The sequence below is a fragment of the Salvelinus alpinus genome, chromosome 25, assembly GCF_045679555.1.
Source record: "Salvelinus alpinus chromosome 25, SLU_Salpinus.1, whole genome shotgun sequence".
Classification (NCBI taxonomy): domain Eukaryota; kingdom Metazoa; phylum Chordata; class Actinopteri; order Salmoniformes; family Salmonidae; genus Salvelinus; species Salvelinus alpinus.
Window position 1 is genome coordinate 23,991,481 of NC_092110.1, and position 15,989 is coordinate 24,007,469.

The following is a 15,989-nucleotide window of genomic DNA, read 5'->3' on the forward strand; positions in this document are numbered from 1 at the left end:
ACACTCAGTCTCCAGAATGCAGCCCAAGCCCTTCCATTTCTGGCTGTTCTTCTTTTTTTTTTTTTCCTGAGGACATACACACTAACACATGGGTTATTTCCTGACAACAGACTTTCTTCTTATAGCAAGATCACTAAATCTTAATATTTAAATAACAGCCTTATGTAAACATTCTGCCTCAATACCTGGCCTCCTGCCACAGAAATATTCATAATGATAATCAAATGATGGTCCCTACAGCAACTGCTGTAAAATACATTCTTAAAACATTCTCAAATCTTTTCTAATCAATTTAAAATAGATATCAGTCCCCCCTTAGGAACATATTCACAACCTTATGTTCCTCAAAACACAAATAAATTGACCAAACGAGAAAAAGAGAAAAAGAAATTACAATAATTGCACAGTTGCAATATTACCACTATTTGTAATGTAATTAAACCTGGGGAAAACGTCCATCCTTTTCAATCTATGCCAATGTTATTGTTGGTCTCTTTCTTCTACATTCTTGGGTATCATCGCACAACAGACTACCTTTATAGTCAATCAAACAATACAATTTATCATTACAATTCCAATGACATTATAAAACAAAAGAAACAAAAAACCTATAATCAAATATTCTGGAAGTTTTGTCAACCTCCTTGTCCCAGGATTAGATTCCAGAGCGGCCCTAGGCCTATTAAATTTAAACAGTGCTATATCTAAATAACTAAACAGTTATTTATTTTTTTTTTTAATACATTTTCCAACCCAATATTCAGGATAACAATCCTCAGTGTTTACTTTAACTCAAATTTGACCTTATCAATTCAATACACATCATCCCTTTAATAATTAACATTTATACTAAACACTTTAATTACCAGTACCATCTATTTTCCCAATAGCCCTTTTGTCTCAGTTTCTCTCATGAATGGCCTGATAATAAAAAAATCAGTACCCCAATAACTTTAAGTCATTATTCTCCCAACAAATATAATGTCATTTCAGCATGTCTTTTTTTAGATACAGTTCACAGGTCATCAGACACAGTTGTCCCTCACTGTTCAGTCGGTTAGGGTGGGTTTGATCTCCACACCCACTTGTGGTGATATTCTCTCTCCCATGCCTTAAAGCATTCTGAAGTCACCTTCTTATGATAACTCCCTTATTCCACCAGTGTTCTCTCAGATGAATTATAGATGATGTTTTTATCAACAAAACCCTTACAGAAACCCACACTCCAATAAACCCTTTTAGAATAACTTTCAACACTTTTTATATGCATAATGAACAAAACACATTTGTGTATTCCCCCAAAGACCATAACCCCAAAGAACTGATAGTTTTACCTATGAACCCATGTTATATCGAAAATTAAAATTAAAATAAACCTATTCGAATAACTTATTCAATTTAAGGGTACAACTCTTCATAATTTTCCCAGGGACATAATAGATTTTCAAAGTAATTATACAGTTTGAATAGAGTCTGGTGTCTTAAACATTTTATAAGTATATCCCACCTGTTCCAACAATTTCTAGTAAAAGGTGATCAGTCTTTCACAAGAAATTCCTAGGATTCAGGGCATTTTGAGACCATTAATATGTTTCCACTCCCCCTTTCTTTAGGAGCAACTTAAATACATTTTTCAAAAACATGTTCATCCTTTTGCATACCCAATTTGAAACTGAATTGGAAAAAACCCTTCCAATATATCTACTAATGCATATTCATTCCCAGTACATGGTGTACTCACTAGTGAATCATAAGCCAATAATCGCAAAGGGACTGGACTCACTCATCCAGAACTCCATGTTTTAGCCTTATCCAGATATTTTTATTTTTAAAGCGTCTGACTTTAATTAACTGCTTTCCACAGTAATGCAGACTCCAATGATATTTCGACCAGAGAAGATTAAACCCTTTTTTTCTGGAAAAGAAAGTATACATATCGTTAATTTCACAACGTCAGCTTTTAATCTGCAAATAGTTTTTATTCCATAAACATCTTAACATTTTTCAGAGAATGACGGTATAGAATGTCTAACAATTAAAATTCCATCTGTACTCTACTATATGTCAAGTCAAACGTGATCTAATACTTCGTCTTGACCACATATAAACTGTAATCTCTATGAACCACTCATTGTTCGCTCAGAGACAATACACCGCCAAGTAAAAATTCCATTCACACTAACCTCAAACCGATTAGTTGTTTGTTATTTTGACAAGGAAATAAACTCTCGTATATCGGCATTTCCTGCTACCACACTAAGTTCTAGTGTCACTTTACACTAATTTTCCCCATAACCCGCTATTTCCATATTCAAAACAGGGAGCTATTTTCTTATTTGTTTTTAGATATTGTCAATAGTTCTACTAATCACCCGCACGTCTGCGAGGACGAGTGGAACCACATTTGTCTTTTATAGTAATGTATTTGCTGATGATAGAATGTTACCAGGTAATGGCGTCCCCCATTTATCCAGTTTTTTCATATTCAATCCGAAGTCGGTAGAACTAATGTGCGCGTCTTTTAGTGAATCCATGGCTTTCTTTTAAAAAATCCCTCAATGCTATGGTGAAACAATCCTTTTGTTTTCATGCCACTATTTATTTATTTATTTTCCTAAATACTCCCATGTATTATACACCTTTTATTTATTATTTTTCCGAGGTAGAGCTAATCTCCTTTCCAATTAATAATTCATTTGTCACATCACTTAATTTCTCTTATCAAAGCCTACTCTTTATAGTACAGACATTATTTCTGAATACTACAGAAGACTTAATGTCTTATTCTAGTACAGTACTTCAAATATCACTGTGTTTTTCCCTTTACGGATATCATTATTAATTCATTTTATCCGTTTGGTTTATTCTATTCTTATAGCTCTAATCAATTTTATGATTACATTTACATTACATTTAAGTCATTTAGCAGACTCTCTTATCCAGAGCGACTTACAAATTGGAAAGTTCATACATATTCATCCTGGTCCCCCCGTGGGAATTGAACCCTCAACCCAGGCGTTTGTAAGCACCATGCTCTACCAACTGAGCCACACAGGTCCACTGCCCGTTCCATTAAGATCTCTATCTAACGTCTTACTTTTACCTTTAGTTATTTATTTTGTCTATACTTTCTTACCTCTTCTCTATATTCTTATTGTTTCATTGTCTTTTATCCCATTTTACTGTTTAATTCCTGATTCACGGTTTTAGTGAAACCAACCTCTCATATTCTGGTCTCTGTCCTTCAGGCTATTTTTAGACCGTAGCTTCTGTAGACACAGAGTGATCGACGGCCCGTTTTTTCCTCTTCCTTTGTTACACCGTTCGTGAATCCTTAATCTGTCCTGAATTTCACTATTTATCACTATTTATCTTAACTAACCTAGATTCGTTTTTAACTTTATAGTACAATTTCATTTTATCAACGATTCTACTTTCTGTTTTGTTACACACTTTTCTATCCGTATTTATACTATTCGGTTAACGCCTTTTTAAGTATTTTTATTTATTATTTGTTTTGACACCGTTTTTAGTAATTCTACTATGGTCGCTTATTACTTTATCACATCAGTGTTTTTATCCTTGATTACAACTTATTTTACTTCGATGTTTCTTAATTTCGTTCCCTCTATCTTAGTATTTAGAGGCACCCTTTCTTTACGTTCTACTCTGTCACAGGAAGGCTGCGCGCACCCTCTTCAGGACGCTCTGCCTACACGCACACAACCTGTCCTATCTTTCTTCCTAATGTTCTATCTTTACACAGATCCACTCATTTCTTACAACATTTTCATTCATCCTTTTATGTTTCATCCGTTCATTCAATCCCTTTGTTTTTACCTCAAAACAACTCAGTCTTTCTTCATTGACTTAATTCACTTCCTCCTACATAAGCCTAGACTTCTACAATATGACGAGACTACTGTCTAATCGGATCAGCTTGTCCTCATATCCTATTCAACCCCCAATACTTATCTTCTCTTCTATTATTAGAGTAGTATTGTAGCGTGACCCACTGAATTACCAAACCCTGGTAGCTAGACAGAGCGGTTTTTTATTCGCAGGATTTCTTTTGCATTTGAACGCCGCACAATCGGGCCAACGTTTTTCCTGCACCTACTACTTCACTCATACAGTCCTCCTTTCAGAGCGGAAACTATGAATATTTATTTAACTACTGATTTATGTTTTGACCGTATAAGTTACTTTTGCAGTTGAACGCCGCACAATCGGGCCAACGTTTTCCTACAACCTACTGATTTATGCTTTGACCGTATAAGTTACTTTTGCAGTTGAACGCCGCACAATCGGGCTAACGTTTTCCTACAACCTACTGATTTATGCTTTGACCGTATAAGCTACTTTTGCAGTTGAACGCCGCACAATCGGGCTAACGTTTTCCTACAACCTACTGATTTATGCTTTGACCGTATAAGCTACTTTTGCAGTTGAACGTCGCACAATCGGGCCAACGTTTTTCCTACAACCTACTGATTTATGCTTTGACTGTATCAGCTACTAGTTGTAGCCCTGCGCCTGAGCCCAGCCGCTCAACTAGAGAGTACAAACAGTTGCGCCGATCAGCCCACACAAGGCTGCTCAAAATGAATGGTCCGACGAGAGGGGCAGTCCGAATCACACACACCCGACACGAGTCGCCCGCTCAGGTTGACTGAGGTGTGTTTACGCACATCCCAAAACAGATCCTGATACGGTCGAACCCGGCCAAGCAGAATCAGACGGAACAACTCCCCCAATCAAACCAGACACATGAACCTGTCTCGAGCAGTCCAACCAGAACAAATGCCCGCTCCCCCCAGCCAAACACCCGACACAATCAAAGTTCACAGTTCCAGTTCACTCAATCTCTAGACATGCGCATTCATACAAAACCCAAACTCACACATGCATGCACATTTATTTGAATTCAAAAGTTCTTTCGTTTTTATCGTTTTTAGGAAATTTGAGAGAGAGACCTACATGACATTCCTCCCGCTGAGACAGGACTCTGAAGCAATCTACACAAACATTTCAACTATTGTAAGAACTTGCTTACCGTATATAGTTGGGTGGCCACCTCTGTTTGTTTAGATTGTCCAAAGAACCCGTCAGCCAAGAACATCTCCGTCCCTGTCACTCCTGGCAAGCTCGCCAATTATGTCGTGGAAAATCACTTCAAATATAACTCTTACAAGAACTTTGTGAACTCAAATATGATTTTTAATACAAATTGTATTGCAATCTGGAATGTCCGCGGAACACACCCTTTCCCAGAACTCTAGCTCTTATATTTATACACACATAGTATTATGTCCATCCCTTATGCAAATGAAGTTTCTCTTTTTTAAGTCATTCACCACCATTATCTTTTAGTTCAAGCTTCCTACTTGTTCACGCCCAATAACGCCCATATCTGCTTTCAATTAGTTTATAATGGTGACCGGACCCTCTATCTTAGTGTGTCAGCATATCTATCATTAGTGTGTCAGCATAATTTGTCACTTCCTTTCATTAATATGTCAATGTACTCTTTGTTCAGTTTGCCTTTATTGGAATCAGCAGATTCTGTCTTATACGCCTTCTTTTTAGAAGGAGCTGACTATGGGTCCTTTTTATCATTAGTGTGTCAGGTCAGCAGACCATGTGTCTCCCCCTTTCATTAATGTGTCCAATTGTCTTAGGCATATTTCTCTGGTATGTGTCTTATTGGAATTGTCAGACTATATGTCTCTTCTACCATTAGCATCCAGTTGCCTTATGTTACTACTACAAAAGACACAACAACCTAAGGTGTTAACCCTCCACATCTCTCAAGACAACTGGAACACTGGGCCAGCCAAATTCTTTCTGACTAACGAGATGACAAGCCAGCACAGGTGTAAAACATACTGCCTAACAAGGTGACACCAATCGGTGCACCCAACATGCAACCTCAATCTCACAAATATAAATGGAAAAACCAAAGCCTGTAACAAATCGCAATATTATTTTTGGACAATAGAGGAAAAAAATAATCTAGCATGAATTAAACTGAAAGAGTGGCTTAACCCTCCTGCTGGGTTCCGGTCAAATTAGACCTATTTACAAGTTCTCTCTGAAAAATGTAGTTCATTTAATCTGATTGTCATAAGGTTCCATGACTGTCCACACAAAATAGATTTTGATCATTTTCATAAAATTGTGGGTGTTTTATTTAACTTTTGTACACCTGTGGTGTTCCTGGTCAAAAATTACCGGTCATTAGAAATTAATTGGTTAGACTATAATTAGTGTATAAAAATGAGTTCAGGCACATGCCCATTCAGATGGACACACTTCCTCTCCCAGACCCCACATGCATGTGTGTTTGAGCACGCACACACACCTCACTCCCCTTCTTGGCTTCCATGGCAACCCCCAGGGGAACCTTTCCCCAATAGAATCTTTCCCCCACAGGAACCACACCTGTTGGCATTCTCACAAACAAACAATCGCAACATTGTTTCAATAATATATAGAACTTTTCTAACAGCTCTGGTATATAAAGCTTTTTTGAGACCTTGCTCACAATTCATTCTGTGGCAGCACAATGACCAAACGATATATTGTATGTGAGGCTCTTGATCATATCACTGGTGAGGAGGAGAGGCCAGGAAACTGACAGTGAAGATGCATTAGAGGAGGAAGTGTCAGCAGTTGAAGACAACACAGAATATGATCCAGACCAAGAAATAACCGATGTGGAGCTATCCAGTGATGAGGAAGAGGGCCCTGCTGAGGTTGTTACATTCCGGTCAAAGAATGGGAATTTGTCCTGGTCGTCATCCCCACCTGAGAGGAGAGGTCGGCTGAAAATGTTATCAGGATGACCCCAGGGCCAACGAGATATGCAATATCCCGGGTTGAATACATAAAATCCTGCCACTATTTAAAAATGTGAAAAGGTTTCAAAACAAATGTCCTTGTTAAACTTTGACACAAAGTAGTCTGTGATAAATAGCACAATATGTTTAATTGGGTATTTGTTATAGTCAAAATAATCCATACATTATGCTTTTTTTAAACTCAAAAACGAGTTGTATGAGCTCAGGTCATTTTTTTAAAATTTCACCTTTATTTAACCAGGTAGGCTAGTTGAGAACAAGTCCTCATTTACAACCGCGACCTGGCCAAGATAAAGCAAAGCAGTGCGACGGAAACACAGAGTTACACATGGAATAAACAAACGCCCAGTCAATAACACAATAGAAAAGTCTATATACGGGCCTCCCGGGTGGCGCAGTGGTCTAGGGCACTGCATCGCAGTGCTAGCTGCGCCACCAGAGTCTCTGGGTTCGCGCCCAGGCTCTGTCGCAGCCGGCCGCGACCGGGAGGTCCGTGGGGCGACGCACAATTGGCATAGCGTCGTCCGGGTTAGGGAGGGTTTGGCCGGTAGGGATATCCTTGTCTCATCGCGCTCCAGCGACTCCTGTGGCGGGCCGGGCGCGCTAACCAAGGGTGTTTCCTCCGACACATTGGTGCGGCTGGCTTCCGGGTTGGAGGCGCGCTGTGTTAAGAAGCAGTGCGGCTTGGTTGGGTTGTGCTTCGGAGGATGCATGGCTTTCGACCTTCGTCTCTCCCGAGCCCGTACAGGAGTTGTAGCGATGAGACAAGATAGTAATTACTAGCGATTGGATACCACGAAAATTGGGGAGAAAATGGGATAACATTTATATTTTGAAAAAAAAAAAAAAAAAAAAAAGTCTATATACAAATGAGTGCAAATGAGGTAGGATAAGGGAGTTAAGGCAATAAATAGGACGTAGTGGCGAAATAATTACAACTTAGCAATTAAACACTGGAGTGATAGATGTGCAGAAGATGAATGTGCCAGTAGAGATACTGGGGTGCAAAGGAGCAAAAAAATATAATAATAATAATAATAATAATAATATGGGGATGAGGTAGTTCGATGGGCTATGTATAGGTGCAATGATCTGTAAGCTGCTCTGATAGCTGATGCTTAAAGTTAGTGAGGGAGATATGAGTCTCCAACTTCAGTGATTTTTTGCAATTCGTTCCAGTCATTGGCAGCAGAGAACTGGAGAAATTGGCTTTGGGGGTAACCAGTGAAATATACCTGCTGGAGTGCGTGCTACGGGTGGGTGCTGCTGTTGTGACCAGTGAGCTGAGATAAGGTGGGGATTTAACTAGCAAAGACTTATAGATGACCTGTGGCCAGTGGGTTTGGCAACGAATATGAAGCGAGGGCCAGCCAACGAGAGCATACAAGTCGCAGTGGTGGGTAGTATATGGGGCTTTGGTGACAAAACGGATGGCACTGTGATAGGTCTATACCCAAACAGTTTGAACTTCTAATTTTAAAAATGAACCTCTCCAGAAATAAGTCTCTCACTGTTGCCGCCTGCTATCGACCCCCCTCCGCTCCCAGCTGTGCCCTGGACACCATTTGTGAATTGATCACCCCCATTTAGCTTCAGAATTTGTTCTGTTAGGTGACCTAAACTGGTATATGCTTAATAACACCCCGGCAGTCCTACAATCTAAGCTAGATGCCCTCAATCTCACACAAATCATCAAGGAACCCACCAGGTACAACACTAAATCTGAAAACATGGGCACCCTCATAGACATTATCCTGACCAACTTGCCCTCCAATTACACCTCTGTTTTCAATCAGGATCTCAGCGATCACTGCCTCATTGCCTGTCTCCGCTATGGGTCCGCAGTCAAACGACCACCCCTCATCACTGTCAAACGCTCCCTAAAACACTTTTGCGAGCAGGCCTTTCTAATCGACCTGGCCCGGGTGTCCTGGAAGGATATCGACCTCATCCCGTCAGTCGAGGATGCCTGGTCATTCTTTAAAAGTAATTTCCTCACCATCTTAGATAAGCATGCCCCGTTCAAAAAACGCAGAACTAAGGACAGATATAGCCCTTGGTTCACTCCAGACCTGACTGCCCTTGACCAGCACAAAAACATCCTGTGGCGGACTGCAATAGCATCGAATAGTCCCCACGATATGCAACTGTTCAGGGAAGTCAGGAACCAATACACGCAGTCAGTCAGGAAAGCAAAGGCTAGCTTTTTCAAGCAGAAATTCACATCCTGTAGCTCTAAATCCAAAAAGTTTTGGGACACTGTAAAGTCCATGGAGAATAAGAGCACCTCCTTCCAGCTGCCCACTACACTGAGGCTAGGTAACACGGTCACCACTGATAAATCCATGATAATCGAACATTTCAATAAGCATTTCTCAACGGCTGGCCATGCCTTCCTCTTGGCTACTCCAAGCCCAGCCAACAGCTCCGCCTCCCCCGCAGCTACTCGCCCAAGCCTCCCCAGCTTCTCCTTCACCCAAATCCAGACAGCAGATGTTCTGAAAGAGCTACAAAACCTGGACCCGTACAAATCAGCTGGGTTAGACAATCTGGGCCTTCTCTTTCTAAAACTATCCGCCGCCATTGTTGCAACCCCTATTACCAGCCTGTTCAACCTCTCTTTCGTATCGTCTGAGATCCCTAAAGATTGGAAAGCTGCCGCGGTCATCCCCCTCTTCAAAGGGGGTGACACCCTAGACCCAAACTGTTACAGACCTATATCCATCCTGCCCTGTCTATCTAAAGTCTTCGAAAGCCAAGTTAATAAACAGATCACTGACCATTTCGAATCCCACCGTACCTTCTCCGCTGTGCAATCCGGCTTCCGAGCCAGTCACGGGTGCACCTCAGCCACGCTCAAGGTACTAAACGATATCATAACCGCCATCGATAAAAGACAGTACTGTGCAGCCGTCTTCGTCGACCTGGACAAGGCTTTCGACTCTGTCAATCACCGTATTCTTATCGGCAAACTCAACAGCCTTGGTTTTTCACCAACTACTTTGCAGACAGAGTTCAGTGTGTCAAATCGGAGGGCATGTTTTCTGGACCTCTGGCAGTCTATGGGGGTACCACAGGGTTCAATTCTCGGGCCGACTCTTTTCTCTGTATATATCAATGATGTCGCTCTTGCTGCGGGTGATTCCCTGATCCACCTCTACGCAGACGACACCATTCTGTATACTTCTGGCCCTTCCTTGGACACTGTGCTAACTAACCTCCAAACGAGCTTCAATGCCATACAACATTCCTTCCGTGGCCTCCAACTCCAGCCATGAATAGCAAATAGCCTCCAGCCATGAATAGCAAATAGAAGTTCAAAACTTGTAATGTTCACAAGAACTTAAGTTGATAAAAAGATCTAACACAACATTAGGTGATAATATATGTATTATTATGGATATATAACCAGCTATAATGGGGTGGTCATTTTGGACCGGGAACACAGAATTAATTAACAGGAAACGAACACAACAGGAGGGTTAATAAGCCAAGTCATATTCATATCAACTGGAGACAATAGAACATTTGGTCTTCTATAACAATAAGACACCAGAGTGTCCGCTATAGACTTCAGCTATTGGCCCAGATCATCCACATTTTAAAAATGTTATTCTGACCGGACATTTTGCGCTGCTTTGGTGAGACTCTTAGCTCTGTCTACATTGTTCTCTTGCTTTGTGTAAATATAAAATTTATTGAAATGAGCAAAAGCAAATAGGAATAGGCAATAGTCAGAATGTCAACCACACACTGCCCTGCATTGGCTGAGCTAATTCTGATTGGAGTAATTGTTTGATAGTGATTTTTTAACTTATCCCATTCGGACAATTGAAATCTATATTCTGGTTGTCCGCCATTTTTTTAAACTTGCCCTGGACAAGCATTAATGTCAAAGCCTGATGGTGTGGTGTATGCAGCAGGCGCTTGGGGTCTCTGCTCTACTGTGGCATTTGGTCTCGTCAGGAGTTCAATTTGACACCGAAGCCCAACATGTCCTGGTCAACAGGGGCTACTGCTAAATCGCACTGACACCTGTTACAGACATCCACAATCGCTTACTGACGCTGCACGGGATTCTGAGAAGTAAGCCGGCTCGTAAACATAACACTATAGACTTGGAACGTGGAATAAATCTGGTAACGCATGCTTCACACCCATTGCAGAGAAACACACACCTATGTGTGTTCAGAGGTTACTAGGAGAGCTTGTCAATGTAGGTAACTCAAGTTGAGTGTATTCGGAAAGTATTCAGACCCCTAAACTTTTTCCACATTTTGTTACGTTACGGCCTTATTCTAAAATGGATTAAATAGTTATTTTTCCCTCAATCTACACACAATACCCCATTATGACAAATCAAAAACAGGTTGACATTTTTGCACATTTATTCAATTTTTAACACTTCAACACTTTACTCAGTACTTTATTGAAGCACCTTTGACAGCAATTACAGCCTTGAGTCTTCTTGGGTATGATGCTACAAGCTTGGCACACTTGTATTTGGGGAGTTACTCCCATTCTCTGCAGATCCTCTCAAGCTAGGTCACGTCTCTCCAAAGATGTTCAATTGGGTTCAAGTCCAGGCTCTGGCCGGGTCACTCAAGGACATTGAGACTTCTCCTGAAGCCACTCCTGCGTTTTCTTGGCTATGTGCTTCGGGTCGTTGTCCTGTTGGAAGGTGAAACTTTGCCCCAGTCTGATGTCCTGAGCAGGTTTTCATCAAGGATCTTTCTGTACTTTGCTACATTCATCTTTCCCTTGATCCTGACTAATCTCCCAGTCCCTACTGCTGAAAAACATCCCCACAGCATGATACTGCCACCACCATGCTTCACCATAGGAATGGTGCCAGGTTTCCTCCAGACTGATGCCTGGCATTCAGGCCAATCTTGTTTCTCATTGTCAGAGTCCTTTAGATGCCTTTTGGCAAACTCCAAACAGGCTGTCATGTGCCTTTTACTGAGGAGTGGCTTCCATCTGGCCACTCTACCATAAAGGCCTGATTGGTGTTGTGCTGCAGAGATGGTTGTCCTTCTGGAAGGTTCTCCCATTTCCACAGAGGAACTCTGGAAGAGTGACCATCGGGTTCTTGGTCATCTCCCTGACCAGGGCACTTTCCCCCGATTGCTCAATTTGGCCAGGCAGCCAGCTCTAAGTAGAGTCTTAGTTTTCCAAACTTCTTCCATTTAAGAATGATGGTGGCCACTGTGTTCTTGGGGACCTTCAAATGCTGCAGAAATGTTTGTACTCTTCCCCAGATCTGTGCCTCGACACTATCCTGTCTCGGAGCTCTAGGGGCAATTCCTTCGACCTCATGGCTTGGTTTTTGTTCTGACATGCACTGTCAACTGTGGGACCTTCTATAGACAGGTGTGCCTTTCCAAATCATGTCCAATCAATTGAATTTACCGCAGGTGAACTCCAATCAAGTTGTAGAAACATCTCAATGGAAACAGGATGCACCTGAGCTCAATTTCGAGTCTCAGAGCAAAGGGTCTGAATACGTATGTAAATATGGTATTCTTTATTGATTTTTGTATATACATTTGCAAATAAAATGTAGAAAAAGGGAAGGGGTCTGAATACTTTCCCGAATGCACGGTATGTTCTCTGTGTATACTATAGCTGGTGCCTCACTCCAGGAAATAGTATTGTGAGATTTGATCCTGTGAACCTCCTGTCACTAGTCCCATTTCTTTACAGCTAGGCTTAAATAGTTCAATACAGTGATCATAGTCTGTATACCCACACACTAATTCACTGTAATCGTTAAGTTCTTTCCCCTCATTAAAAGGCAGGTGAGTAAGAAGGCTTACCTGTGTGCCACACGTACTGCACCCACACGTAGGTACTGGCAGCGAAGAACAGCCATTGTACTGGGATGAAGAGCAGGCATATGGTGTCAGAGGTAAGCGCCATACACACAAAGAACAGAGAGAATGCCTGGAAGAGAGGAGATGTGAGGGGGGTAAGTAGGAGATCTGCCAAAAAGCAGAAAAACACATTGCTACCAACAATGAGAGATGTGGGTCACATATTATCCCCATCAACATTTATTGCTTGATGATTAAATCACAAGTTAAACACAACAAATCTGCAAAAGACATCAAAGCCTCCACTTAAATTGACTACGCTACTTTATTTTTTAAAATATTTATTTTACAATTCGCAAGTCTGAAAAAAAGTCGCCCGAGCCCTCCCGCTAGAATGAACAACATGCATCTTCTAGTGATCTATTGATAGGACAGGCACCTGTCAGTCAAAGTGAGTGATGACAGGGAAACACTGCTGGTTTGACAGTCTGCTGTCTCTCTCGCCTCCTGGTACTTGGGTGTTTTGTGTTGTGTACTCTGTGGTTGCAGTCAAATTTCTTTACACGGAGGGAGAGAATGACGCTCCATCGTCTATGTGAGTCAATTTGCACGTCCCATATAAAATGTGGTAATGATGAGTGAAATCCCCTTAGCCTATTGTTTTCTGGCACATTCATACATTTTCTATCACTTGTTTCATATGTAGCCACGAAGTTCTGGCGTATAGGCTTACTGTGATTTGATTGACAAACAGCAAGCTTTTTCTACTTTGCTAGCTACTCCATGTGCTAGTGGAAAACACTGATTCGGGAGCAGGTGGTGGAAAAACAAGGCAGAGCTAGAGAAGGGCTTAGGCTAGATGGAGCTTCTGGAGAACAACATAGGCCTGCTCTTTAAACCACAAATCTAGTTAAATAAAAGGTTAACTAAATAAAATAAATAAAGATCAGTCAGGCCCACCCAGGAGACAGCCAGACACTCACCAGCCCCTGGTATCTGAAGGAGTCGTACACACTTCTGATGAAGAGCCAGAAAGGCCACAGGTACTCAAATCTGAACTCGAGCACAAAGTCTGCCAACAGCACCAGAGCCCACACCACAAGGAACTTCAGGTACAGGAAGGTACTGGATGAGAGAAAGAGAGACATTCATGAGTTTGTGTCCAACACCACAACCATTTTTCAATAAGACTGGATTGTGTCAAGGTGTGGGCTTTAAAAAGCACCTGATCAAAAACTCAAGGATTAGCTACTCCACCTCTAACCTATTCCCAGACGTCAACTACCTTAAGCGCCTACTGACGCTAGTATTTTCTGGCTGGGGGAGTTTTGCTAAGAGCCCCGACACACATTCTGAACATTAAAATGCAGTGCTGGTGGTACGGTTTCGAAAAAATTCATATCAGCAATTACTACACACCTTTGAGGTTAGTATTCAAGGCTTGACATTCAGGTAAATTTGCCAGTGGCACACCAGCCCAGTACAAAGAGAAAACTACTGGCCAAAATGAGAAAATGACTGGTCAGGGCCAAGATCACAGGAAAGCAAGTCATGCACGCAGAATTTCAATCATGGGTGACTTCATGTTTCATTTGCAGTCTGGGAAAGTATCAATAGCCAACCATACAATCTGATATTTAAACTGATTTTTGTTTAGAAACATTTTATAAAACCATCTCAATGATGACAATAGCCTTAACATATGAAACCGTTTCAAATGTAATATTCCCCTCCAGAAATGAGCCCAATAACATTCATGAAACGTCAAATGTTTAGGTAGTGTACATGCTTCATATTGTAGGCATGTGTGCTATTTTAGCATTAAGCATCATCAACTGTAACCTGATGCAGCATCGTGGCTAGACTGGCTACATGGCTGAAGCATGGGGTTGATCATCTGCATTGTTTACCCCAATGGTTGAATCATTATCTAGAGCAGGCAAAATATTCTCTTGTTGCTTGTTTAAATCTCCTAAATAAAAACTCCCACTAGCCTAATAAAAATGGTAGATTTTTTGACTGTTTATAAATAGTGTAATTGTGTGAATATAGGCCTACCATTTATGCACTCCAATGGCCATGAGGCGCTTCAGCGGTAACTTTTTTTCTTGTCAAGCCAGACTCTCTCATAAAATCCCACCAATTTAGCCAAAAATTTGGGTTGAGAAAAAAAAATCTAACAGCACCGGAATGCTGGGATCTCGCTCTTTTCAATAATTGCCATCAAAACGGTTGCCTTTTCCCCAAGATTGCATGTAATGTTGTGAAGTGACTGGGTTTATTAGAACACATTTATTTCCATGGAGAGCAGGAGTTGCACACTTGCCAGCTGACAGTTCATATTCCACTGATAACATAGGTCATTAACAGATTTGGGAATTAATCAGTTTTTTAAAACAATTATATAGACTTCAGAATAGCATTATTACAATGACAAATTATGTGTAAATAATTGTCATGTCTTGACAAGCAAGCAGCTACACTGAACAAAAATATAAACACAACTTGTAAAGTACTGGTCCCATGTTTCATGAGCTGATATAAAAGATCCCAGAAATGTTCCATATGCACAAAAAGTGTATTTCTCTTAGATTTTGTGCACACATTTGTTTACATCCTTGTTAGTGAGCATTTCTGCTTTGTCAAGATGATCCATCCACCTGACAGGTGTGGCATATCAAGAAGCTGATTAAACAGAAGTATTGTTACATAGGTACACATTGTGCTGGGGACAATAAAAGGCCACTAAAATGTGCAGTTCTCTCACACAACGCCACAGATGTCTCAAGTTGAAGGCGCATGCAATTGGCATACTGACTGCAGGAATGTTCATCATAGCTGTTGTCAGAGAATAGAATGTTCAACATCATTTTTGAGAATTATGCAGTTCACACGCATCCAACCGTGGGCGAAACTAACTGCTGACAACCCTACGGAGAAGGGTTTGAGAGCTATTCCACCTCAACAGATTACTAGCTGCAGGTGTTACATGGAGAGGTGCTTGCTGTCACAGGTAAAAACAGGGCAGATGCATGCAGACTAAGCTTTTTTATGTAACTAGTGTAGGCCTAAATTATAACTTGTAGCCTACAATTTAAGAAAGGGGAATTGACAGTAAGCTTTTAAATTAGGTAGTCTTATTTAGATGCACGTTGACATTTCTGCTGGCTGAATTACACTGTTCAATTCTGAATGATGGGGTGCAATAAAGGCAAAATTTGTTTGACCAACTGAGTTTGCAAATAAACTGGAAGTGGGGTGGTTTAGTGCTACTAACATCCCTTCCATATGCAGACAAATCACTAACTTA

The 15,989-nt window shown here is 41.0% G+C and overlaps 1 protein-coding gene across 4 annotated transcripts in view; it reads right to left on the reverse strand.

The window, feature by feature from the left end:
- LOC139553675 (macoilin-2-like) overlaps window positions 1-15,989 on the reverse strand; it is a 34,908-nt gene that overhangs the window by 16,018 nt on the left and 2,901 nt on the right. For 3 of the 4 annotated variants that reach the window (XM_071366254.1, XM_071366253.1, XM_071366255.1), the window contains exons 2-3: window positions 13,663-13,804; window positions 12,683-12,809 (exon numbers count right to left, since the gene is read on the reverse strand). In XM_071366254.1, coding sequence (XP_071222355.1) covers window positions 12,683-12,809; window positions 13,663-13,804 — 269 coding nt within the window. The remainder of the gene's footprint in view (window positions 1-12,682; window positions 12,810-13,662; window positions 13,805-15,989) is intronic. The other variant, XM_071366257.1, reaches the window with a different exon arrangement.